Genomic DNA, 26,724 nt, shown 5'->3' with positions numbered 1-26,724 from the left:
CAATTAACAAGAGCTAATGAAACCTGAATGGAATAATTGTTGCACAATGAGTGCATTGAATTCTATGTAACTAAATGAAATGACTGATAGATATTAAAACATAATTCTGGCTACAAGAGTTAGGGAAGGCTGTTTATAAAGGGCAATTAGATCAGACAGTACAATTTTATCATAGTATTTTAATTATATTTTAGGTGAATTTCGACATACTTAATAATTGATGTATGCTCTTTAATAATTTTCTACTTATTTCAGACAGAAAACATTCTTGAAGCATAGGCACCCTTAATTATGAACATGACAAAAAAGGACCTTTGCTTACTTTTCTTGCATGAGTTCAAGCTTGGACACAATGCCTCCCAAATTGCTGCCAATATCAACAGAACATGGGGAGAGGGATCCACAAGTGATCGCACAGTACAAAGGTGGTTTCAGAAATTCCAAAGTTGGTGATGAGAGACTTGAAAATGAAGAAGGTAGAGGATAGTCGTGCAGTCTTGACAATGAACAATTGAAAGCAATTGTTGAACAAAACCCACATCAAAGTGTCAGAGAAATGTCTCAGGCACTTGGTGTTGATATTGCAACGGCCTCACGTAATCTGCAGAAGATTGGTAAGGTGAAAAAGCACAATAAATGGGTACCACATGAGCTCAATGAAAATCAAAGTTTGGCGTTTTGAAGTGTGCTCAATGCTGTTTCTGTGAAACACTAATGATCTTTTTCTTGACCGAATAGTCACTTGTGATGTAAAATGGATCCTTTATGATATCTGTAAACAATCACGTCAATGCCTTGATCATGATGAGTTCCCCAAACATTTCTCAAAGCCAAAGTTTCATCAGCAAAAGATTATATTGACTGTCTGGCGGTCTGCAATTGGTGTTGTCCATTACAGCTTTCTGGGAGCCAATCAGAGCATTACAGCAGAGGTTTACTGCAATCAACTCGTTGAAATGCATGCTCACTTGCAAAAAATGAGACCTGCATTGGTGAATTAGCATGGCCCAAGTCTGCTCCACAATAATGAAAAGCCACATGTTGCAAGAATGACGCTGCAGAAACTCACAGACTTGGGATACAAGAGTTTACCACATCTTCCACCCACTGACCACCATTTTTTAAAAGCATTTAAACAAGTTTTTAAGTGATAAAACTTTCAGGTCCAAACCAGAGGTGGAATCAGCTTTCAAAGATTTCTTAGTATCAAAGCCAATAAGTTTTTATCAACGAGGCATAAATAATCTCATCAATCGATGGCAGAGATGTTCATGGCTCATGCTTTGACTAATCAAAACATTTCTATTGTTAATTTTTCCAGAATAAATTTATGTTTCTAAAATCGGCCATTATTTTCAGAATAACCTAACAGCATTCCAGAAATACCAGGATACCTGCCTAGATTTTTACCATATTTTATGTTCAGTTATACTGAGTGGTACATCAAGTGTGTCTTGAACAATAGCCTTGAGTCAACCAATGTGAGTTACTTGGTAGATGGGAAACTGCAAAAGTTCATTATATACATGTGTGTGTGTACAGGTACAACACTGATTATCTGGAACCTTTTCTGAATCCAAGGGCGATCACTTTGGTCAACACAATCTAAATTAAACAACTATTAAATTTACTTCAATAATTAAATGAAATACAAGTATCTGTACATTAATATAAATGATACAAGTTTAGTGATACTGTTTTGTGCAAAGTACTAGTTGGTGTAAGGTACAGGTAAACTAGTCTGGCTGCTGCAGGTATTTAAAGTTCCTGCATGTAAATTAATGCAAATTATAAAAGATTCCAGACCGTCAGTTCCAAAAAGTTGGTGTTGTACCAGGCGCAGACATGGCTATGTGGTAAGAAGTTTAAATAATATACAGGGTGCAGCAGAAGTACCACCCTTTTGTATTTGAGTTTTCTAGTTTCTAATTGAGTTTTTTTATGTTTCCTAAAACTTCTGCCATTTTTTTCATTAGTTTGTTATTTGTTTAAGTAAGGCAAGAAATTTGTGTTCAATAAAAAATTACTTAATAAACATATACTATAAAAGTTATCAAATGCAAAAAGAGCATTAATTCTGCCACTCCTTGTATATGTATATGTTTTCGTCTGTGCTTATCCCCCAGCCACTATTTGACAACCAGTGTTGGTGTGTTTACATCCCCATAACTCAGAGGTTCAGCCAAAGAGACCGATAGGATAAGTACCAGGCTTAAAAAGAAAACAAGTACTGGGCTTGATTAGTTTCACTAAAATTCTTCAAGGCGATGCCCCAGCATGGCCGCAGTCTAATGACTGAAACAAGTACAAAGTAAAAAAAAACATATATATATATACATATATATAATTTCAAATTATGATGAATGTAAACAAACAAATGAAGTTTGCTTTAGAAGCGTTGAGATTTCTTAGAAAGTTAAAAAAGTGATTTAAATTCTCAAACACAGGATAACGCTAATAATATAACCTGAACAGGATTAGCTACCCCTATTTTTCCAGAAAAAAGTGTTGGCGGCTGGCTATGTATATATATGTCATAATCATTTTAATGGCCACTTTTATTTCATGAGAAGGGATCTTAGTGAGAAATGATCTTCAGACATTGGGCCTCACAGAGGGAATGACAGGGGACTGAGACTCCTGACAGTTTGGTATACTTGAGAAGACATGTCAGGCTTAGTAAAATCGTGGTTGTCCTTGCATACAGTCATGTACCCTGCATCCTTCTCCAGCTGAGCATTCCTAATCTTGCAGGCTGGAGGGTGTTAGTGCCATGTAAAAGCGCACTCATACCAGTTCCACATAAACACACGCATGCTGGTGCTGCATAAAAGCACCCAAGACACTGTGTAAACTGGTTGGTATTAGGAAGGGCATCAAGCTGTAGAAACCTTGTCAAAGCAGACATGGAACCTGGGCAGCTCTTCTGCTTGCTAGCTCCTGTCAAACTGCCTAACCCATGCTAGTATGGGAAAATGGACATTAAATGATGATGATGATGATGATAATGCTTGCATGGGTGAGATGGAATTTGTTGAGGCAGGTTTTCAGTGGCTTGATCCTCTTCCTGGCACTAATCTTCAATTGTTTCCATAGTCAGACATATTTTTTCACAAAAAAATAACTGAAAATAAAAGACAGTGTGTGTGTGTGGGTGACACTCACTTACAACTTCTGCATGATGTGAAAACAAAGAGACTCAAACATACACAACACATACATTTATATATGCACAACTTTTCCATCTATCAAATCCACTGAGAAAGTTTTGGTTGACACAGGCTAAAACTATCTTTCATGATGTGTCTTCTACATTCCTCAGCAGTCAAAGCCCACAACTCCAAACCAGACCCCACCAACTGGCTTAGAACTTACACAACCAAAATGAATTACCTACCATCATCCAACTCAGCAAAGGAACATGTACTTAGTCATCTAACACATTAGAAATAGCAGTTAAATTCCCTTAAATATACCTTACTGTCTTAAACAAAGAAAGGACCCATTGAACCATGTAATCCCTGACACAGAAAAAGAAAAGATGGTCATGACTGGAACACCTTTAATTATAGATCTACTCAACTGAAGCAGATCTGGACTAAACAGTAACTGTTATCTACTTCATTTTTCATTCATATTTTTGTGATCCAGTTGGGAGTAATTCTATTTACTTATTTTCTGTCTCTCAAAATAAAGGCAAACATCCAAAATGGAATTATTCTATTCCTCATGGCATATCTCTTTTACTTGCTTCAGTCATTTGACTGCAGCCATGCTTGAGTGCTACCTTTAGTCAAACAAATGAACCCCAGGACTTATTCTATTGGTCTCTTTTGCCAAACCGCTAAGTTATGGTGACATAAAGACGCCAACATCAGTTGTCGAATGATAGGGAGGGTGGGGGACAAACACAGACACACAAACATAAACATGTGATGGGCTTCTTTCAGTTTCCGTTTACCAAATCCACTCACAAGGCTTTGGTTGGCCTGAGGCTATAATAGAAGACACTTGCCCAAGATACCACAAAGTGGGACTGAATCCAGAACCATGTGGTTGGTAAACTTACCACACAGCCACTCCTGTCAATAAGTGTTATTTTCTATTTGCTTCTATCTAGAAATCAAAGGAAATGACTACTTTGATTTCGTGACCTGGACATCAATGTTTTGTAACTGACCTATTTTCCATTACATTTCAGACAGATCTAGCACTGAGTTGCTGAATTTCAGAAATATTGTTATAGCAAATATTCTGCTCAATACCACAGATTTGCTTGTCAGTTGCTTGACCTTAACCACTTGAGCATCAGTGGTTGACAATGCACGCATATCTGAGCATAAGCAGGAGTAGTGGGGGAGCATCATAGCCATGTGTCGAGAAGGATTCTTTGGAGTTTGAATAAATGTAACAAAAGAAGGGTTTGAAGGAAATATTAGTCATTTATCATACTTTCAAAGGGTAAGCAAATAGGAAATAACAGCTGCTACTCAAGGACAAAAATCGTGTAACACAGTATAATATATAATAATGAAATCATTGTATACAGTGCTCAGGTGCACCACAACTCGTCAAAAGTGCGTATAAAGAATATGCAGTAATGTACAAATGTCTGGAAAGCGAACAATGTATGAGTCAGATACATGCTTGCGTGTGTATGGAGGGGAGAAAATCAGGTGTAGTGTTGGCGGATCTCAGGAAGCAGTGCTCCGACAACTAACAACTAATGCCGGCAGTTTGTTCCATGCTTCAGCAACTCTTAGCGTGAAAAAATGTTTCCGAAAGTCATGGGAGCTGTGCTGTTTTCTGACTTTGTAACATACCAGAATGGCTTTCACATGAATCAAAGATATCACACACAACAACCAAAATAGCTACATCACTGATAACCACACAAAACTGAATTTCAATATTGGGTTGTCAAAAACTTTTATGCCAGCTTCACTTTAACCCTTTTAAGCACCAATCTCATAAAGCTTCACTTTAATCCTTTTAACCCTTAACATTCACAGTATTCTATCAAAAGTAATGCTTGTTTATTAACACTGGTTTCAATTAATCATGCATTATTTTGTAGCTTTGAGGTAATTTAATTTTTAGGATGATATTGTAGGGTTGATATGAGAAGCCAGATCTGGTCAGTTTGAACATAAAATAGGTAGAATATTTTGGCTGGATATGGCTGGTTTAAAACACTAAAGGGTTAATACCAACCTGACCAAGGCCACCCCTAATTGTAGGATACAAACTTCTTATTTTAAAGAAATCTAAATTGAAATCTTCCAACAAAATTTCATATTAATGTTTCAAACATCAGTTTAACAAAGACAGTTATTTTACTAATCTCTTCATTATTTCCAGTATTAATAGAAAAAGGCAGTGTATTTCAATATAAATATGGTTATATATGACAGTTAAAAACCTTTACTCTTACAATTCAACAGAGTACAGGACAGAATTATGACAGTATGTCCTAACTATGACACTGCACCTTATTTAGTTGACAACAATAAATTAAATTAATAAATAAGTGACTTAAATTAGATTATTATTATTATTACAGAATATTGTTCTCATTTTTCAATAGCTTTATTAAAAACAGTTAATTTATTTAGCTATCACTGCTGAAAATAAGATACCTCTTAATAAAAATGAAGTAACTTATTATATTACATAAACAAAAGTACGACCATTTATTTCAAAATTTTGTTCTATGACCTTGTCATAGTTAAATGAGATCAAAACAGCCAAATATGTATAGGTTTCAAATTTTGGTACAAGGCTAGCAAGTGAGTAAGTCAATTACATTGACCCAAGTGTTCAACTGGTACTTATTCCATTGACCCTGAAAAGATGAAAGGCAAATTCGATCTTGATGAAATTTGAACTCGGAATGTATAGATAGACGAAACGCCACTAAGCATTTTGCCCGGCATGCTAACGATTCTGCTGGCTTGCTGTCCTAAAAGCAGCCAAATATATAATACAAGATGTAATGTATATTTGACTGTTTTATATACACACACATTATATATATAATATATATATATATATATATATATATATATAAGGAAGTGCTAAAAAGTTCCTGGCTTTGAGTGAAAGAAAATACAGATCAGTTAATTATCATTTTATTCAATTATTCAACATATTCCCCTATCAGATTCACACATTTATTGTAGCGGTCTTTCATTTTTCCTAAGCCCTATAAAAGAGCTCAGCACTCCCTTGTTTATATATACACATACGGATACAACACCAATTTTTCAGATAACTTTTAATCTGTACTAATTAAGCAGGAATTTCCAACTTCCATGGTCACCAGACTAATTTACTGGTACCTTACACAGTACAGTATCAATAAACTTGTATTATTTACACAATATACATCACCCTGTAACTTGGGTGTATGGCTCCTGCTCCCTCTATCCCATCTTCACCATCTTTCTTTCTTCTCCCTTCTCCATCTGAAGTAGCCTTGTCTCTCTTCTAATGCACGACACTTTTCTGTTCTTCAATACTACTCTTCCCAGTTGAAGAGATCTTGTCCTGCAAGTTACTTGGTGATCTCACTACTGCTGCTGCCACATAAAAAGCACCCACTACAGTCTGTAAAGTGGTTGATGTTAGGAAGGGCTTCTTCTCTGAGTTGGACACATTTTTGTGGAAGAGTAAAAATAAACAACATTGCTTGAATGATGGTGTGATGCTCATTCACAACTATGATACAATGTCAGAACAAGGAGTTACAAACACATACAGAGACATACAATGCACTTCTTGGGATTGTGAAGCAAACTTCTTAACCACAGTCAAGTTGTCAAAATATTTTTAAAAATTGAAAACTGACAGCTGTGTTATAATGGTGATCTGCTATCAAACAAGAACATGAACAAACACGAAATATTCCAAGTTCAGCTTGTCTCGATGTCACATTTATGTTCAGAGGAGTTCTGCAGATTCCATTTTGACGAAACTCAAACAGAGAGCAAACCTCCACAACCGCAAGGTCTAAGTGTCTTCCACCACACCTGTTTGCAATGTTAAGAATCCATCTTTTCCATCAGAGTTCCTATCATTCACCACATAACTGCATTATAGAGCAACAAAAGTCATACAGATGTGCTGCCGTAATGCACTTTAAATTCTTCCTCTATGTGTTAACCCTTTGCCTATCCAAAGCACTTTCATAAGTTCATCCTAAATGCCCATACTTGTTTTCAGACTTTTAGCTAACCCTTGATTCATACATTCTGAGTAATATAAAGCTTTCCTTTCATTAAGTCCCAAAGTTACTCATTGTACATTGAGAATGTACAATATGATGCATGGACACAGCTGATAGTGGTAAAGTTCATCACCTCGGAGTTTACTTGAGAAAACCATTTGACACACACTTTGTAGCCATCTGTTTTTATCATATAACTCATGCTAACATGGAAAACAGACATTAAGGGGAGGGTAGGAGATGGAGAGAAGAAGAGGGAGATTGGGAGGAGAAAATAGATGGGGGAGGAGGATGTCCTGCATCAATCAAGACACCAGTAGTTAACGAGTTGACTACTCAGGTGGAAATTGAAATCAACTCAAGCATTACCATAAATATTTTAGTCTAGTTTAATGTATCCTACTCCCTACCTCATGATATTATTGATGATATTTGATAATGAAAATTACAAAATATATGTCAGGGTAAACAACAAGCCACAGAACAGAATTCTTTGCTGGATCTTGTTTAGTATTTGATTTTTTGCTTTAGTTCAAATTCCAACAGGGCTGTTTTTAATCATTTACATCCACAGAATCATCATCATCATCATCATCATTAAATAGTTGTTTTCCATGCTGTCATGGGTTGGATGGTTTGACAGGATCTGGCAAGCCACAGAGCAGCATTCAACTCCAACATCAGCTTCAGCATGGTTTCTATAGTTGTATGCCCTTCCTAATGCCAATCACTTTATAGTGTGTACTGACTGAGTGCCATTTTCATGTCACTAGTAATATACTGATTTAAAACAATAATAAAAACTGTAGATGACTTGTGTCTACTTAAGAGAAATTTTATAAAATACATAATTGTAATGAGATAAAAAAGAAAACAGTCTTAGGTCAAATATATACATAATGAAATAATGGGTGAATATATTGGGTCATCACATAAATGCGGTTTTTTTCAATTACATCAACTGAAAGTCAGAGGGGAGCAGGATAAACTACCTGCATCAACTTGCTATAAAATCAGGTAGTAATTTTACCTTGTCCTTATTCTTAGTGCAAGTTTTGAAGAGTGCAGTTCGATTTTAACAGTTATTTTTTCCAAACTATAACGGAAGTAACAAAGGAACATATTCAGCATATTTTGCTTTATGAGTTTAATAAAGGCAACGATGCAACAGAAAGTGCAAGGAATATTAATGCAGTATATGGGGATCAGACAATAAGTGTAAGCCAGTGTCAGCAGTGGTTCCAGAAATTCTGAGCCAGAAATTACAGCCTAAAAGATGTGCCTTGTCCTGGAAGATCTGTAGAGCTTGATGAGGACATCCTGCAAACCCTGGTAGAACAAAATTCCATCGTAACTGTTGAGGAACTAGCAGAGAAGCTTGGATTTGACATTCAACCATTCATTGACACCTGTGTGCCATCAGAAAAGTCAACAAATTGAGTCAATGGGTTCCTCACAAACTTTCCCAGTCTAATCGTGTGCAGAGAGTGAATGTGTGCTCTTCTTTGCTGTCACATCCCACGAATGAACCTTTTTTGGACCAAATAGTGGCTGGTGATGAGAAATCGGTTCTCTATAAAAACGCCAAGTGCTGAAGACAGTGGGTAGGAAAAAGAGAAACACTGGCACCCCAGGCTAAAAAAGGTCTTCACCCATGTAAGGTGTTGTCATCTGTTTGGTGAGATATGAAAGGTTTGGTCGACTTTGAACTTTTAAACCCAAACCAAATGATAACAAAGGAGATCTACTATAAGCAGCTTGAGTGGCTTAAGTCAGTGCAAGAAGAAAAACGACCATCTTTGGTTTCAATATGAAAGGTGTTCTTCCATCAGGATAATGCTCAGCCACATACAGCATTTGGATGGAAAAAAATATGAATTCTGTAGACGAGGTCAGAATAGTACTGGAGAAATATTTTTTCGTCACAGACAAGTGGTGCCGGTGGCACGTAAAAGCACCATCCGTTCGTGTCCGTTGCCAGCCTCGCCTGGCCCCCATGCCGGTGGCACGTAAAAGCACCATCCGCTCGTGTCCGTTGCCAGCCTCGCCTGGCCCCGTGCCGGTGGCATGTAAAAGCACCATCCGTTCGTGTCCGTTGCCAGCCTTGCCTGGTCCCCGTGCCGGTGGCACGTAAAAGCACCATCCGTTCGTGGCCATTTGCCAGCTCTGTCTGGCACCTGTGCGGGTGGCACGTAAAAAGCACCCACTACACTCACGGAGTGGTTGGCGTTAGGAAGGGCATCCAGCCGTAGAAACACTGCCAGATCTGACTGGGCCTGATGAAGCCTTCCAGCTTCACAGACCCCAGTTGAACCGTCCAACCCATGCTAGCATGGAAAACGGATGCTAAATGATGATGATGATGAAGCCTTGCAAGTCTACTAGATAGATGGAAGAGCATTGTAGAAGATGAAAGAGAGGATATTTAGATTAAAAAAGAACTTTGTTTATTTTAATTTTGAAAAATTAAAAGAAGTATTAAAAAAATCGCATTCTTTATGGAATGACCCAATACATAATGCATTAATGAAATGAGTGAACTTAAGAAACAGTGTCAAGAAAATGACTGAAATTTTCTTAAGTCTTTTTGTTAATCAATGAACTAGGAAAATAAATTGACCTTTACACTGTTGAAAGACTCCATGGTGAATTACTTACAAGAGAGAGACAGAGACAGAGAATGTGTGTGATATATATGTCAGTGATTTCATGGAATGAAGAATATGTATTCACATAGAAATGTTTCATTCCATTTGATTTGATGACTTTTTAAATTCAGAAAATTTTTTACAAAATTCAGTGAACATCTCAGCTGGATCTTCTACTTGGGTTTTGGTTGCCTCATTCAGTTCACTGTTGAGTCTGAAGAATAACAAGAAATAAGAAAAAATAAACAATGAAAACATGCACAATCATGAAGGAAAATCCTTGAATCAAATCAAAAATAAGGAAATCAGAAAATCAAAAATGACTTGATATGCATTGAAGATAACTACAGAACAAATAACTCTGAGATGCATTCAAAAAGTATCCAAGTTTATACTTTCTCACCAAAACTAATGCCACATGGCCAAAATCCTTTAGATAGGAGGTGATGCTACTCTTCCTGTGCATGTGTGAAAAATTTCACACCAGTAGGCCATATCAGTTTGCAGCTGTTACGCATGGAGTACACACATGTAGTGAACACTCACTAGATTTTCGTTTTTATTGAATGCATCAAGCAGAAATATTGCATCAAGTTTTGCCAAAAGTTTGGAGATACTCAAGCTCAAATCATCCAGAAGATTCAACAGGCCTTTGGCAATGATGCCATGGGCAAAACTCAGATCAAGGAATGGTACAACTGCTTCAGACATGGCTGCACCTCAGTGAAAAGCAAGGCAAAGGCAGGCCATCCACAAGCTGAAACAAGGAGCCAACTGAGAAGGTTCAATGAGTAGTCATGGAAGAACGTTGTGTAACAATCCAGGATATTGCTCACACAGTGGGAAAAAGCATAGAATCAGTACATTCCATTGTAACAGAGGATTTGTGCATGTAGAAAGAGTTGGCGAAATTTATCCCCAAGGTGTTGGCAGAGTAGCAGAAGCAAATCTGCACGGAAATCTCTCAGGATATGCTGGACTGTGCAAACCACAACCCAGACTTCATGAAGCTCATCATCATTAGTGATAAGACATGGGATTATGGTCTCTGCTTGATGCGTTTGATCATCTTGTGTGAAAATGAACATTTTTTGTTACTTCAATAGCTCTTCTGAAACTGAATATTTTGTATCTTTAAGTTTTTAACATTCAGATTATTTTGTCAAATGTAATGCTTATTGATTCACATTGTTTTGAATTAACCATGCATTATCTCATAGCTTCGAGATATCAATGATGTGATTGTTCTATTCCTAGAATGACATTTTAGAATAGGTGGGAAATGCTAGACCTGGTCAGTTTGAACATAAAACAGGTAGAATATTTGGGCTAGATACGGTTGGTTTAAATGCAAATGGGTTAAACACAGTTAAGATATTTCACAATTTCTTTGTGATTCAAACATTTGGAACAAATTTAATTTGTAACAGTTGAAAGAATTTCTCCACAAAATATAACATCAAAAAATTAGAAGTGGATAATTAAACAATGTCATTTCATATAAAGTAAACATAAACATATACAAGAACAGATTCATACATATTTACTAGTATAATAAATATATAACTAAATATATAAATAAATATTTTTTTACATACAAAATTTTTTGTAAAAAAATATTTTAATCTTCGGATTTTTTTAATATGCTAGGCCACTGGTTTTAATTGATTAATATCAATTTCTACCCTTATTCAATTTTATATATATAAATAGATAATTGAATGAATACATTGAATATGTAGACAATAGATACCTAATCATCATTGTTGTCTAACTTCTGTTTACCATAATGACATGGGTTAGATGGTTTGACAGGGTCCAACAAGCCACAGAGCTACATCAGGCTCCAATATCAAGTTTGGCATGGTTTCTATGACTGGATGCCCTTCCTAATACCAACTATCTTACTGTGTATACTGGGGGCATTTTTTAAGATACTGGCACAAGTAATGTTACCAAGTAAGTTGCAAGACAAAGTAAAGAAAAGAACCAAGTATATTTGAGAGAGGAGAGGTGGCTTTATGCCAGGTGTTGCAGGCTAAAGTATGATAAAGGGACAAGCACAGGTATCTTGCTATAGAAGAGACATCTGGCTGCCCTGCTCTGTGCAAAGGTGAGTGAGAGTAGCTGAACAGGAGATAAAGATGGGTGGGGAGCAGGGTGCCAAAAATTATAGTAAATTAGAAAAACATGTAAATACATATGAGAGTCATTTGCAAACCTAGTATTAAATATGTGTAAACAATTAACAAGAATAATAATGCAATTGGTAGGGAAGGATGAGAGACAGGGAGTTTATGGGTGAGTGATGAGTTGGTAGAGGCTGCAAGAGTGTATGAGGAGAGTGAGAGATAGGGGTGGAGACGCAAAGAACAACATAAGAGTAAATCAGTAAGAAGTAGTTCAAGGCAGAAGGAGAAGTAATTGGTAGCACTGAAATGGAAAATGTAAGTAAGCATGGGCAACGTTAAGAATGAAGAACATATGTCAAAAGGAACTTGTTTTCAGAAATGGAAGAGATAACTGGTATCACAGAAAAGGATGATGAAATATATAGTTCAACTCACATTCAGTACTTTAGTAGTAAAAAAAAAGCTAACAAGAAATAGATCGGTTAAAGAATATAAAAATCAAATGTTTTAATCCCATATGAAATTTTTTCCAAGAAAGAAAAAATACTTTGTTTCAGATTCTATGTCTGAATGTAGTTCAATAGCTTAACACTTTGGCCATTGTACCTCTACTCATTTCAACCCTTCTTAAAAAGTAAAATTCCCAACAACCACATCAACATAATATGACAAATGCTTAATTGGTTTTGAAAAAAAAAATAATAATGAGGAAAGAAATGATTATTTCAAAATAACTATATTGAATCTCAATTACCTGTTGTTAGCTACTTTAAGTTGAAAATATTTCTCCTGTTGTCTTTGTATTTGAAGAGACTTCTGTAAAAAAAATTTGATTACTATTATTATTATTGACATGATATTACTGGCCTATTACTTAGGAAAGCATAAATTTTAATTGAGTGTTGTCATTGTTATTTATCCCTAGGTCTGCCTTAGTCAAGCAGACCTATGATCAAAGCAGTTATATCCATAATCCCATTTTATTCCCTGTGTGTGGAGAACCTAAAAGACAGTATCCAATATGTCCTTCTCTGAGATGAAAGGAAATAGCTTGAAGGATACTGAAATGTTATTTCTATAGGTCTAGCAGCCATGTGGAGCCTCCACCAACTCTATATTTTTGTGAGAGGTAGAAATCATGAGTCTTTCCATGAGAAAGGAAAGTAGATTTTCTTCTCTTACAACAATGAATAAGCTTAAATTGTAACTTGGCCAAACAAAATATAACAAAAAATAAAATTATCTTGTTTAATTACCCTATTATTCTACTTGAAATTAAAACTCTTTATGTTTTTGTTTCTTCTTATTGAATATAACAGAATGTAATCCTATATGGTTTTAATAAAAGTTTCTTTTTGCTTTCTGTTTTTTCTCCACTTCTACAGTGTCTGTTTTCAGCCAACAGACCGTGAATGAATTTTGTGTGAACAAAGTTACCTCCCTTGAAATAATTTGATAATTTACAATCACGTAACTTATGACCACGTTTTTTTATGTTTATGCATGTCTTTTTTTTTATGTTTATTATGTATAGAGAGAAGGGGAGAAAATAAATCCGTCTAACGATCTAGTGGTCACCAGGGTGTTGTTGTTATTTAGCCCCAGGTCAACCTTAGTCAAGCAGGCTTACTATCAAAGGTATCATGTCCATGACTGCCCCACCCTCTTCTTGTGTGTGAGGAACCCAGAAACACATTATCCATGTCCAAGGAAACCTATAGTCAATCGAAGAAACCTAAGATATAATAAAACACAGATGTATAAACATGGTTATGCAGTTAAGAAGCTTGCTTCATAATCACGTGGTTTGGGGACCCAGTCTCACTGTACTATACCAATGGCAAGTATCCTCCAGACCAGGAGTTCTTAACCATTGTTTTTTTATCTATGGACCCCTTTGATTACTATAAACCATTCAATGTTTGAGGTTAGTTTTCAAAATTTTTGTATTTTACACACATCGACTTTTGTAGGTTGAATTATGTAAAATGTTAGAGAAAGAAACCTAGCTGTTTCTTGCAACACATACCAATACATACAGCTAAAGCAAAATTTTGCCTCACCCCACTATATTTGTCCTTTTCATTCTCCCCTCTTTCTTAATGATAAGACAAAAGATTTTGCATGAACACAATTCTTCTTTGTTCACTATGGTGTTGGACAAGTTTAAAAAGTTTAAAAGTATTAAACATAGAAAATTGTGTGCTTCCCTTTTTTACCCTCACTACCAACCCCCATGACAAACATAACACTGATTTAACCCTTTAACATTGAAACTGGCCATATCTGGCCCAAATATTCTACCAGTGTTATGTTGAAACCAATCAGATCAAACTTCTCATACCCACCCTACAATATTAATTTAAAAGTCAGGTGAGGGCTATAATAGAAGACATTTACTCTAGGTGCAAGTGGAATGAAACTAAAACCATGTGGTTGGGAAGAAAACTTCTGAACCACCCAGCCATGCCTGCACCTATAAATACACCTTAGTCAATAAAATGAGTAATAAACTGAAATAAGTACTGGGAGTTGATATGAATGGCTAAAACCCTTGAGGGTCGATCTCCAGTATAGCTGTTGTCCAATGATTAAAAACCAATAAAAGAGTAACTAAATCATACTTACTTGATATAAAATGTTCTGAAGCTGAATAAACTGAAGTTGCCTTTTTATCTGTAAAAACAAGAGAAAAGTGAATTAAGGGAAGCTATTAAAGACATCAAAGAATATTCTAGGATGTCATTTGTTATTGTTGTTGTTTAGAATCAGGTTAACACTGTTTAAGATCAAAAATCAAAGGCATTCCAGCCATGAAAAATCATTCTTTTTTTTTTGAATAATCCATCTGAACATTGATCGCTGACTCTTTCAGCCAATCTATCCAGGTTAAGTGTCCCTACACTCACAAACTATCAATGGTGTTGCTGTTCCTGCTGCCTCACACAAGGTTTGAATGCACCTATCTATATCTAAGAATTGGGTTTATTACATGTACAACATGGCTTCTTTGTCAAGCTAGTGTAGAGAAATTGGGACCACTTTATTCAATAAAAACTTTTTTTTAAAACAGTAATGAATGAACTGAAGGAAATTTGGCTGGTGCTGTTTCTAGCAGGTTTTCCATTTAGACTGTTTTCCTTTCCTACTAGTATATGACTGTATGACTAATATGTCAAAATTTAATTTGAACAGCTGTTTTAGGCTTATACAGCTATCCCTTTACTACAATCTTAGAAAGCCTAAAAAAAAAACAAAAGATGTATTAGAAACAGATTATAGCCTTTCAATATCTAAAACATGTAAAAGGCATTCACTACACTCTCAGAGTGGTTGGTATTAGGAAGGGCATCCAGCCATAGAAACCAAGCCAAACTCAAACTGGAACCTGATACAGCAGTTTCATTCAAGCCATCTAACCCATGCCAGAATGGAAAGCAAATGTTAAATGATGATGATGTTCTTGTTGTTGTTGTTGTTACTCTGAGTGATTATATATAGTTGAGTTGGCTTCCTGTTCTTTTCTCATCTTGTGAGTACTTGCTGACTTCACCAGTGCCAGTGGCACAAAAAAAGCACCCAGTACACATTTTGTAAAGTAGGCGTTAAGAATGGCATCCAATCATAGAAACCATACCAAAGCTGACACTGGAGCTTGACATGGTCCAGCAGCTCACCAGACTCTGTCAAACCATCCAACCTATGCCAACATGAAAACAGACATTAAATAATAATGATGATGATGATAGTAAGGATGATGGTGGTGATGATGATGATGGCAGGGGCAATGGTGATGATGATAATGTTATTGTAGCAGCATGCAAAAACTACACAAACACACACATACACACGCATGCACACACACACACAAACATTTTTTTTTATCAATACTCACATCAGTGGAAATCTTCTCTTTCACAAAATTTCTCATTCTTGAAACTACCAACTTCTTATCGACATCAGTGATTTGTCCCCTAGACAAAAAAATTTTTTAATGAAACAAAAAAAAAAAACATGATGTGAGATTAAAGACAGAGTAAGTACTAAACTTCAAAAAATGAAGACAGGGGTCAATTTGTTCAAGTAAACCCTCGTAGCTATTTTTGATATGCTAATATATAAATCCTTGAAGGTGGTGCCTTAGTATTGCTGCAGTTTAATGACTAAAATAAGTAAAAGTTAAAAGATAGAACTACTGCTATTGTAAGTAATGAAAACATTTTCTTTCTCAGCACAAAAGACAGATAAACAATACTTGTCAGAAATCTAATGCTGTATATAATTAAAATGTACTTTGATCAGAGAACTTGTTGAAAGTGGCCTGTTAGAATAGGGTCATGTGCAATTTGAAAAGGTTGAAGAAATTAGAGAAAACAATAGGATATCAAAATCCTGTTGCAGGATTACTCATTTTTACAAACTGAGGTGTCTGTACCATGAAGTAGTAATGGAAAGTGTCTTTTTTTAGTTTCAAGTCAGCTGATCTATGATCAAAAGTGTTCCAGCTGTGACCATCACATCTTTTTGTGTGTCCATGACTACATCGTCCAATGTGCCCTGCATTTCCTATTTTTTTCGTTTCTTTTTGTTAAGATGGTAGATTTGTGGGAGATTTGATTGCTGTTTCTCACAGGCTGGACAACCACAATAGTGGCATCTGTTGCTGGTGATGGGAAGTAGTCATGGAACTTGTGAACCAAGTCAAAGTTGGGCAGAAATAGTCAAGTCAGAACTGAGAATGTTGAGAATCACATATGAAATGAGATAGGACTAAAAGGCTTACAAAAGTATGGCTCTGTCGTTAAGAAGCTTACTTCCCAACCATGTGGTTGTGTGTTCAGTCCCACTGGGCAGCACCTTGGGCAAGTGTCTTCTACTATAACTCTGGGCCAGCCAAAGCTCATATATATATATATATATATATATATATATATATATATATAAAGAGAGAGATAAGAAAATGGAGGGGATCAATAGGTAGTTCATCAACTTTTAGACATTATATTATGTCAGTTTATTTATTTATTTACTAAAACGACAATTACAAGAATATACATACATGTATAACATATTATGCTTTACATAACTAGTATCTTTATATATTTTATATGTAAAGCATAATATGTTATACATGTATGTATATTCTTGTAATTATCATTTTAGTAAATAAATAAATTGACATAATATAATGTCTAAAAGTTGATGAACCACCTATTGATCCCCTCCATTTTCTTATTGCTCTATAAATTAATGGTAAAATAACTCTTTACTCTCACCCATTTATTACACTCGGTAATGTAATTGCAATGCAATAAAAAACACTTGTGTATTAATAATTGGGTATTCTACCAGCAGTATATTGGATAGATATTATCCCTTAGTTGGTTGGATTCACCTCTAACTTTCTTGGAATATATATATATATATATATACGGTATATTTAAAACATTACGTTATATAATTAGGGTTCAGTAAAAAAAATTCACTTTACCACACACCAAACTTTTAGAAATAGCAGCCAAAACATTTTAGCTATTTCTTCTACTATAAGAAAAGTCTCCCAGACAATGTATACTCAAAAATAATTCACGTAGGTATAGAGGGAAAAATAATGAAAGATCACACGTACATCGATTACTTGAGAACGCCATTTCTGGATTAGTTGGATAAAGAGATGCTAGAAATACATACTCCTATCAACATTTCCTTCGTCAGCCCAAAATTTACTGAACCCTAATTATATAAAGCAATGTTTTAAATGTACCGTAAATGGTCTTTTTACATACTGAACACTACTTGATAAAATTAATTAATAATTAATTAATTTTACCCTTTTATTATTGACTATATATATATATATATATATATATATATATATATATATATATATATATATATATATACAGGGTGTCCCAGAAGTCGTGCACCACCCTAATCATAACAAATGCTCAAATTGAGCACCCTCTACAATAAAACATGCCGAAAAAAATATAATAAAATAAAACGCTTTAATTATTTTAAATGAAAACCAGAATGGTGCGCAATTTCTGGGACACCCTGTATGTATATATATATATATATATATATATATATATATATATTGGAATATTTTTGAGTATTATTTATTCACCACTAGCACTATGACCCGGCAATACCGGGTCATAATGCTAGTGCATGCATATACAGTTGCGTGCGTGCACACATACACGCGAGTACTGTCCAAATCTCCAACCAATCACATACAGCTAGCTGGCATTCAATTGGCGTATCACGTTTTGGGCATTTTGATTGGGTTTTGGATAGAAAATTCACAAAAAAAGTCACTTCTATTGATTTTTTAATGGCTTTGTGGGGTGACTGGGGAAATGTAAAGATGTGCACGACCACCCTTGGACGGTTTTGAATGGCCATAGAAAGTGTGAGCCCTCTAACTGAAAAATTGTGGATTTGTATGAAGGACACACACACAGACATTTTGCCGTTTATATATATAGAGATTATACGTGTTTCATTTGCTAATAAGAATTACAAAGTTTTACATGCTAGATAGACATGTAAGGAATTTCCTAACATAGAGCAGCAACTGAGACTATATATTGGATTATAAAAATGTATTAAGCAGATATGTTTCAAGAAGAAACAGCAGAGATTTATCTTAACTACAGCATGTGTGTGTGTGTGTATATACGACGGGCTTCTTTCAGTTTCCATCTACCAAATCCACTCACAAGGCTTTGGTCGGCCCGAGGCTATAGTAGAAGACACTTGCCCAAGGTGCCACGCAGTGGGACTGAACCCGGAACCATGTGGTTGGTAAGCAAGCTACTTACCACACAGCCACTCCTATTTTCTTTTAGAAAATGTAGAACCTATTACAAATAACAAGGTGGACTTTGACAAATAAAATAAAGTGTCCTTCTTGGTAATATAACAAACTTTGCTTTTGTGACCTGGACATCAATGTTTTGAAAGTGACCTATTTTCCATTGCATTTCACACAGATTCTGTGCTGAGTTGCTGAAGCAGAAATAATTACTTGTCAGTTGATTGATCATAGCTACTTGAGCATGTCCCTTAGTAACTAGGGAGCATCATAGTCATATACTGAGAAGGATTCTTTGGGGTTTGAATAAATGTAACAAAAGCAGAGTTTGAAGGAAATATAAGCCATTTTTCATACTTTCTAGGTCTAAGCAAATAGGAAATAACAGTTGTTGCCCAAAGACAAAAATCAAGTTACACAATGTAATAAATTAGTGAAGCACTTTCTTTGCTTCAGTGAGACCTAATTTTGGAGGTGGTTTGATACACTTGACATAGGGAATGATAGTAAGGGATATGCAAAAAAAATACACTTACAACACCATTTCAATGGAGTGATCCACAACATCTAATATAACATCAAGTTCTGACAGACTTTTGGCAGTGCGTTTCGTGGAGTTATTATTTTTAAGTACATTCAGTTTAATTGGTTTAGGATTATCTGAAACAGTAGAGAGTTTTTGTGAAAGATATATGAATCATAATTCTTTAATGTCTGGCTTCCATGCTGGTATGAGTTGGATAGTTTGACAGGGTCTGTTGAGTCAAAGGAATGTGTCATGCTATGGTAGCAACAGTAGCGTCATCATCATCTAACACCCATTCTCCATACTGGCATGGGTTAGATGGCCTGGTAAGTGTTGGCCAGCTGGAGAGCTACCCAGGCCCCATTTGTCTTACTAATGCCAACCACTTTACAGAGTGTACTATATCTTTCAAAATAATACTAAATAAATTAATGCCATCTCTGTGCTTGTGTCATGTAAAAAGCACTTAGTCCACTCTGGTGGTTGGTTGGTGTTAGGAAGGGCATCTAGCCATAAAAACTCTGCCAAAACAGACACAGAAGTCTAATACAGGCCCTGCCTGGCTAGCTCCTGTCAAACCGTCCAAACCATGCCATCATGGAAAGTGGACATTACGTGCTGATGACAAAAGAATCTGCAGCTCAATCATTCAAATGAAATAATGAAACTAAGAATTACTAATTTCTAACATAGGCAAAGAACCTTGGATATATAACTGTTGCTGTTTAGCCTCAGACTAGTAATGACAGAGCACACTTATGATTCAAAATGCTTCAAATTTGACTATTTTATCTTTTCCAAGCAAAATATATCTTGAACTTTGTCTTAGGTATGACTTTAAACTGCATCGTGTAGTCAAGCCCTTGTTAAGGAGTTCCAGAGTTTTGTGGAGTTATGGGTTAATTAGCATACCATACGATTGGTTCTAAAAAAAGGTTGCTCAAAGAAATCCCAAACAGACCCAGCACACACGAGGTCCTTCAACACTTTAACTGTTCATCTAAGAGAAGGTAACTCCATACAAATCTTGCATCTTGTTGCACCTGACCAATACAAGTTTGAAGGACGAGTGGGACTGGTTCTGCATAAACCATGCCTACTGTAAATATTATTCATCATGTAAGTTGTTCAGTAAACCAAGATGTCAACACCATCACACTTTCTTCATAAGTCCAGTGGCGATGGGGATAGATAGAGGATGTTACTGGATTTCTTCAGCTTCAAACCTGCATACAGGTAGCCACAGGGCAACAAACTAAGAACACTGTGTAGCTGGGTTTTGTTGAAATGTCATTCATTGAAGTAACATGAGAATTCATATCTTGAATTAGGTCATCCAATGAATTCTCCTTCCTTTTTTTTTTTAAGATGACTGGCTGTCATATGAAGATTTGGATGTTTATTTCTAGCAGGCTGAGTGACTATGTTAAGGGCTCCCTTACTGGCTTATCAGTAGATTTATTTCAGAGGAGTAACATGAAAGTGAGCAGAACCTGCTTTTGTCAGCATTATGAGCAACATAGGTAAATTGTGAGTCTCATACATGTCCCCCTTCCATACCTCTCTTTCAGTATCCACTTTATTACTTTCTTCACCATCACACTTTCACAATAAATCTGTTCCTCTCATTGTACTTTACTCTCTCTCATGATCTTGCCTAAAATCAACTCTCTCTCACTCTCTCTCTCTCTCTCTCTCTCTCTCTCTCTCTCCTCCATTTTAGTTTTGGTCATGGAGGCTATTTAGTCTTTCCAGTTACAAGGCAGCTTCAGTAGTGGTGGGTCATGGAAAAAAGGTATCCGGCACATAAAAAGCACCATTTGAGCATGGCCGTTGCCAGTACAACCAAACTGGTCCTGGTGCCGGTGGCACGTAAAAACACCCACTACACTCTCGGAGTGGTTGGCGTTAGGAAGGGCATCCAGCTGTAGAAACTCTGCCAGATCAGATTGGAGTCTGGTTCGCCAGACCTGTTAAATCATCCAACCCATGCTAGCATGGAAAGCGGACGTTAAACGATGATGATGATGAGTACATTCTGCTAAGTGCTAGCTATGGAATTCATACCAAAACTGAGACAGTAGAATACAAGATCTTCAGATCTGTCAGATCGTGTCTGACCATCCAACAACCCAGGTCAGCATGAAAGGCAGATCTAAAATTAGGATGAAGATGAAATGAAAATGAATCGAGTCATTAGAAAAATAAGTGACAATTTGAAGCAATACTTACTAAGCGAGATATTGTTATCACTCTCCCCAGGAAACATTATATACTCCAAACACTTATTAACCTCATTCAGTTTTGAGTCATCCTCATTTTCAGAGGAACTAGTAATATGGCTAATATGAAGAGATGATAATTCAGAAATACTATAACTAAATTGTTTTTCTGCATCTTTCTTATCCTGAAAAAAGAAAAAACATTACTACTTTTAGTAATTTTAAAAAATTATATTTTTTTTACTTTAACCCTTTTTAGCATCTAGAATATTTTGTCAAGTGTAATGCTTATTTATTCATGTTGTTTTAAATTAATCATGCATTATATTGTAGTTTTGAGATTTCAGTGATGTGATTGTTTATTTTTACCATGGCATTGTAGAATAGGTGTAAGAGGCTGGATCCAGTCAGTTTGAATGTAAAACAGGTAGAATATTTTGGGCTGGATATGGCCAGTTTAAAGGATTATTATTATTAAGTGAGAGAGCAGTGCATGCCATCAAAATCACACTGGGGTAAAATATACGAAGCCCAGTATACTCATCATGACTACTTGTCTGATAAGGCTACACCAGGCACATGCATCACAACCATATGTGCGCGACATGGTGATCTCATATCAAGATAAACAGCACATGATCTTGCAGGTGGGGCCCAGTTAGAATTTTCTTCTGGTTGAGTAGCCCATCCCACTCAAAAGGTCCCTGAATAAGGATTGTTTAAGGATGTTGAATGAACCACCCATGTTTCTAAAGGTGAATTATCCAAACCTCCAAGAATTCCTCTCAACACATGGCTATGATGCTCCCCCACTACTTCTGCTCATGATCAGAGATGCAAATATCGTCAGCCACTAAGGGACATGGTCAAATTGTTACAGTCAAACAACTGACAAGCAAATCTGTGGTATTGAGCAGAATATTTGCTGTAGCCCATCTTTTATACCAAGAGAAAACAATGTACATAACACTTCCAATCAGTTAAGATCAGAAGCCATGAGAGCCACTGTCTAGTACTGCATCAGGGCAATTATTATTATTATTATTAAGATGGCAAGCCGACAAAGTCATTAGCATGCTGGGCAAAATGCTTAGCAGCATTTCGGCCAACTTCACATTCTGAGTTCAAATTCCACCAAGACCGACTCTTGCTTTTCACCATTTCAGAGTTGATAAAATAAGAACCAGTTGAGAACTAGATCAATGTAACTGACTTTCTCCCTTTCCCAAACTTGCAGGCTTTGTGTCAAAATTTGAAAATCATTATTTATTATAGTGCCTCACAAAATCTTCAGTGGTATTTCATCTGTGTTTACATTCTGAGTTCAAATTCTGCCAAGGTCAACTTTGCTTTCTTTCCATCGGGGTTGAAAAAATAAGTACCAGTTGAGCACTGGGGCTGATGAAATCGACTCACCTACTCCCCTAAAATTACTGGCTTTGTGCCAAATTTTGCATCCATAATTATCATCATCATCATCATTATCAGATTCTATACAGCTGGCTATCAAATTTCATTCACAAGATCATGGTCAAGCTAGGGCTATGGTACCAGAAGTTATTAGGGCACAATGTTGTGGTTGCTGTTGTTCAGGTCTAATTTAAAAAAACTGTAAACAAAAGTGTTCCAACTCTGACAATCCTTGTCATTTTTGTATATTAGGATTACACTGTCCAATGTTACCTTCTTTTTTTAAGACAGAAGTGTGATTTGATGGAATCTGGTTGCTATTTCTAGCAAACCAAACAGCCGTATAGAGCCAGGCAAAGTGCTTAGCAGAATTTCATTTGTATTTATGTTCTGAGTTCAAATTTCACCAAGGTCAACTTTGCCTTTCATTCTTTTGGGATCAATAAAAGAAGTACCAGTTGAGCATGAGGGGTTGATGTAATCAACTTCCCTAATTCCTCTAAATTGCTGGTTTTGTGCCAAATTTGTAAATAACATCATTGTTGCCCACACTATGAGGGGGTGCTATAAAGTTGCTGACTTTAAGGGCATTGCAAAGGTCTGGTTGGAAGCCCAACCTTCTGAATTCTTTTACAGGGATTAGAAAAACTGAAAGATCACTGCAATAAGTGTGTGAATCTGAGAGGGGAATACGTTGAATAAAATCATAACTGATCCTCCTATATATTTTTTTATCCAAAGCCAGGAACTTTTCAGCAACCCCTCATATTTCCACCAATCATCTCCTTTCTGTACCTTCAGCCATTGCTCTTTCTCTCCTTTCTTATAATCCATTCTTAATACCTTTCTTATCTGCTATCACTCTCAGAGCCCTCTCATATCTATCATTGCACCTCCATTTATCATAGCCCCCTCCCTACCCAAGCCACTCATATCTCTCACCATCACTCACTACATTTACTTTTACCCTACCCCTCATCTCTAACTATTTCTCCTCACACCCTTATGAAACATCCCTACTCTATCCTCCCTCCTCCGTAATCCAAAGTCTGCATCCTCTCTTACACCTAGCTTGTATCCTAAGATGCTCAGCATCCCACCACAACTTGTCTTCTTTCCAGCCATTCCCACCCAATGTACCCCACAACATAGACTGGTAGTTAGTGACTTTAGGATCAGGACTAGGAGGACAACCAGAAGACGACAAATATGGAGAAGAAGGATCTGGAAGCTTAAAGATCCTGCAAATGGACAGAGATTTAGGGACATATTACTTGAAGCCTCTGACGAAGTAGAAGGGGATAGAGCATCACAGGGGGTAGAAGACAGCTGGACGTTTCTAAGGGACAACCTGCTGAGAGCCACTGACCAGATCTGTGGCTGGTGCAAAGTCCCCTCTCGACCTAGAATAACGTGGTGGTGGAACAATATTGTAGACAGGGCTATTAGAGAAAAGAGACAGGCTTGGAAGGTCTGGAAAAATGGGGGTAGCAGGGAATTGTATCAGACTGCCAAAAGAGAAGCTAGGAGACAGGTTTATTTAGCCAGAGGGGAAGCAGATAAGAAAAAATTTGCCAATGTTCTGCGCCGTGAGGACCAAAGACTGGAGGTGTTTCGTGTTGCAAGACAGTGTGTGAGAGAGAATCGTGATGTGGTAGGAGAGAAGTGTGTTCGCATGGAAGATGGTTCACTTGCGCTAAATGAGGATGCAAAGAGAGAGGTTTGGAGATGCCACTATGAAAGGTTGCTGAATGAAGAAAATGAATGGGATAAAGAGAGTCTGCCGAATGTTGACCCAACAGAGGGACCAGCTATCCGAGTTGATAGTTCTGTGGTAGCTAAGGCAATTAGAAGCATGAAGACAGGGAAAGCCCCAGGCCCATCAGGAATCACTGCAGAGATGCTCAAAATGTCTGGTAGTGTCGGCTATAGCCTAGTCACCCATATAGTTAATCAGGTGATACACAAAGGGGTCATACCCAATGACTGGTGTAGCAGTATAATAGTCAACTGCTACAAAGGTAAAGGTGATGCCCTAGATACAAATAACTACAGAGGTATCAAGCTGTTGGACCAGGTGATGAAGGTTACGGAGAGGGTCATAGCCCAACTAATTAGAGAGAGAGTTAGTTTAGATGAGATGCAGTTTGGGTTTGTGCCAGGGAAAAGTACTACTGATGCTATATTCCTGGTAAGGCAGCTGCAGGAGAAATACCTAGCCAAAGATAAGCCCCTGTACCTGGCTTTTGTTGACATGGAGAAAGCCTTCGACAGGGTCCCCCGATCCCTTATCTGGTGGGCAATGAGAAAACTAGGGATAGATGAATGGTTAGTGAGAGCTGTGCGGGCCATGTATAGGGACGCCGCTAGTAGGGTGAGGGTTGGAAATGAGTACAGTGAAGAATTCCGGGTAGAGGTAGGGGTCCACCAGGCTCAGTACTCAGCCCCCTCCTATTTATCATAGTCCTCCAGGCAATAACGGAGGAATTCAAGACAGGATGCCCTTGGGAGCTCCTCTATGCTGATGACCTTGCTCTAATTGCTGAGTCGCTATCAGAACTGGAGGAGAAGTTCCAGGTGTGGAAACAAGGATTAGAATCGAAGGGCCTCAGAGTCAATCTAGCTAAAACCAAAGTCGTAATCAGTAGGATGGTAGACAAATCACAAACACCTTCAGGTAGATGGCCCTGCTCGATCTGTAGAAAAGGTGTAGGTAGAAACTCTATAAGATGCACCAAGTGTAAGCTATGGACACATAAGAGATGCAGCAATGTCAAAGGAAGGCTAACTAGGAAGATGGTTTTTGTATGTGGCAGATGCTCAGGAACAATAAACACTGAAAATGCTCTGAGACCAACTTCCGTCACTTTCCAGGGAGAAAAACTAGAAATAGTTGATAGTTTCCGTTACCTAGGTGACCAAGTCAGCAGCGGGGGCGGGTGTGCTGAAAGTGTAACTGCTAGAGTAAGAATAGCTTGGGCAAAGTTCAGAGAGCTCTTACCTCTGCTGGTGACAAAAGGCCTCTCGCACAGAGTGAAAGGCAGACTGTATGATGCGTGTGTACGAACAGCCATGCTACATGGCAGTGAAACATGGGCCGTGACTGCTGAGGATATGCGTAAGCTCGCTAGAAATGAAGCCAGTATGCTCCGATGGATGTGTAATGCCGGTACTCACACTCGGCAGAGTGTAAGTACCTTGAGAGAAAAGCTGGACCTAAGAAGCATCAGTTGTGGTGTGCAAGAGAGACGTTTGCGCTGGTATGGTCATGTGGCGAGAATGGATGAAGATAGTTGTGTGAAAAAGTGCCACACCCTAGCGGTTGAGGGAACCTGTGGAAGAGGCAGACCCAGGAAAACCTGGGACGAGGTGGTGAAGCACGACCTTCGAACTTTAGGTCTCACTGAGGAAATGACTAGAGACCGAGACCTCTGGAAGTGTGCTGTGCGCGAGAAGACCCGGCAGGACAAGTGAGTCCACAACCCGTGGCCTTCTACATGGGATGGAGCCAGCCTACGTATGCATACCTTCCCTTCTTGGGACACAAAACTCTACTTGTGAAGACGTGTTGAGGCAAGTGAGGATCAGAATCGAAATCGATCAATGGAAATTGCGGATGTGCTACCAGTGCCGGTGGCATGTCGAAACTCTGCTTGTGAAGACCCATTGAGGCAAGTGAGGATCAGAATCGAAATCGATCAATGGAAATCGATCAATGGAAATTGCAGGTGTGTT

At 37.3% G+C, this 26,724-nt stretch overlaps 1 protein-coding gene across 3 annotated transcripts in view; it reads right to left on the bottom strand.

Annotated features, from left to right (window-relative positions):
* The window catches only part of LOC115213109 (claspin-like), a 43,040-nt gene that overhangs the window by 683 nt on the left and 15,633 nt on the right, over positions 1-26,724 (bottom strand). For 2 of the 3 annotated variants that reach the window (XM_036503867.1, XM_029782036.2), the window contains exons 5-10: positions 21,590-21,764; positions 19,368-19,491; positions 15,904-15,982; positions 14,637-14,684; positions 12,763-12,824; positions 9,622-10,090 (exon numbers count right to left, since the gene is read on the bottom strand). In XM_036503867.1, coding sequence (XP_036359760.1) covers positions 9,973-10,090; positions 12,763-12,824; positions 14,637-14,684; positions 15,904-15,982; positions 19,368-19,491; positions 21,590-21,764 — 606 coding nt within the window. In that variant the 3' untranslated portion in view covers positions 9,622-9,972. Of the gene's footprint in view, positions 1-9,621; positions 10,091-12,762; positions 12,825-14,636; positions 14,685-15,903; positions 15,983-19,367; positions 19,492-21,589; positions 21,765-26,724 lie in introns of those variants that run through there. The other variant, XM_036503866.1, reaches the window with a different exon arrangement.

The sequence above is a fragment of the Octopus sinensis genome, linkage group LG6, assembly GCF_006345805.1.
Source record: "Octopus sinensis linkage group LG6, ASM634580v1, whole genome shotgun sequence".
NCBI lineage: Eukaryota > Metazoa > Mollusca > Cephalopoda > Octopoda > Octopodidae > Octopus > Octopus sinensis.
Note: the sequence above shows the minus strand (reverse complement) of the source record. Positions and strands in the feature narration are given on the sequence as shown.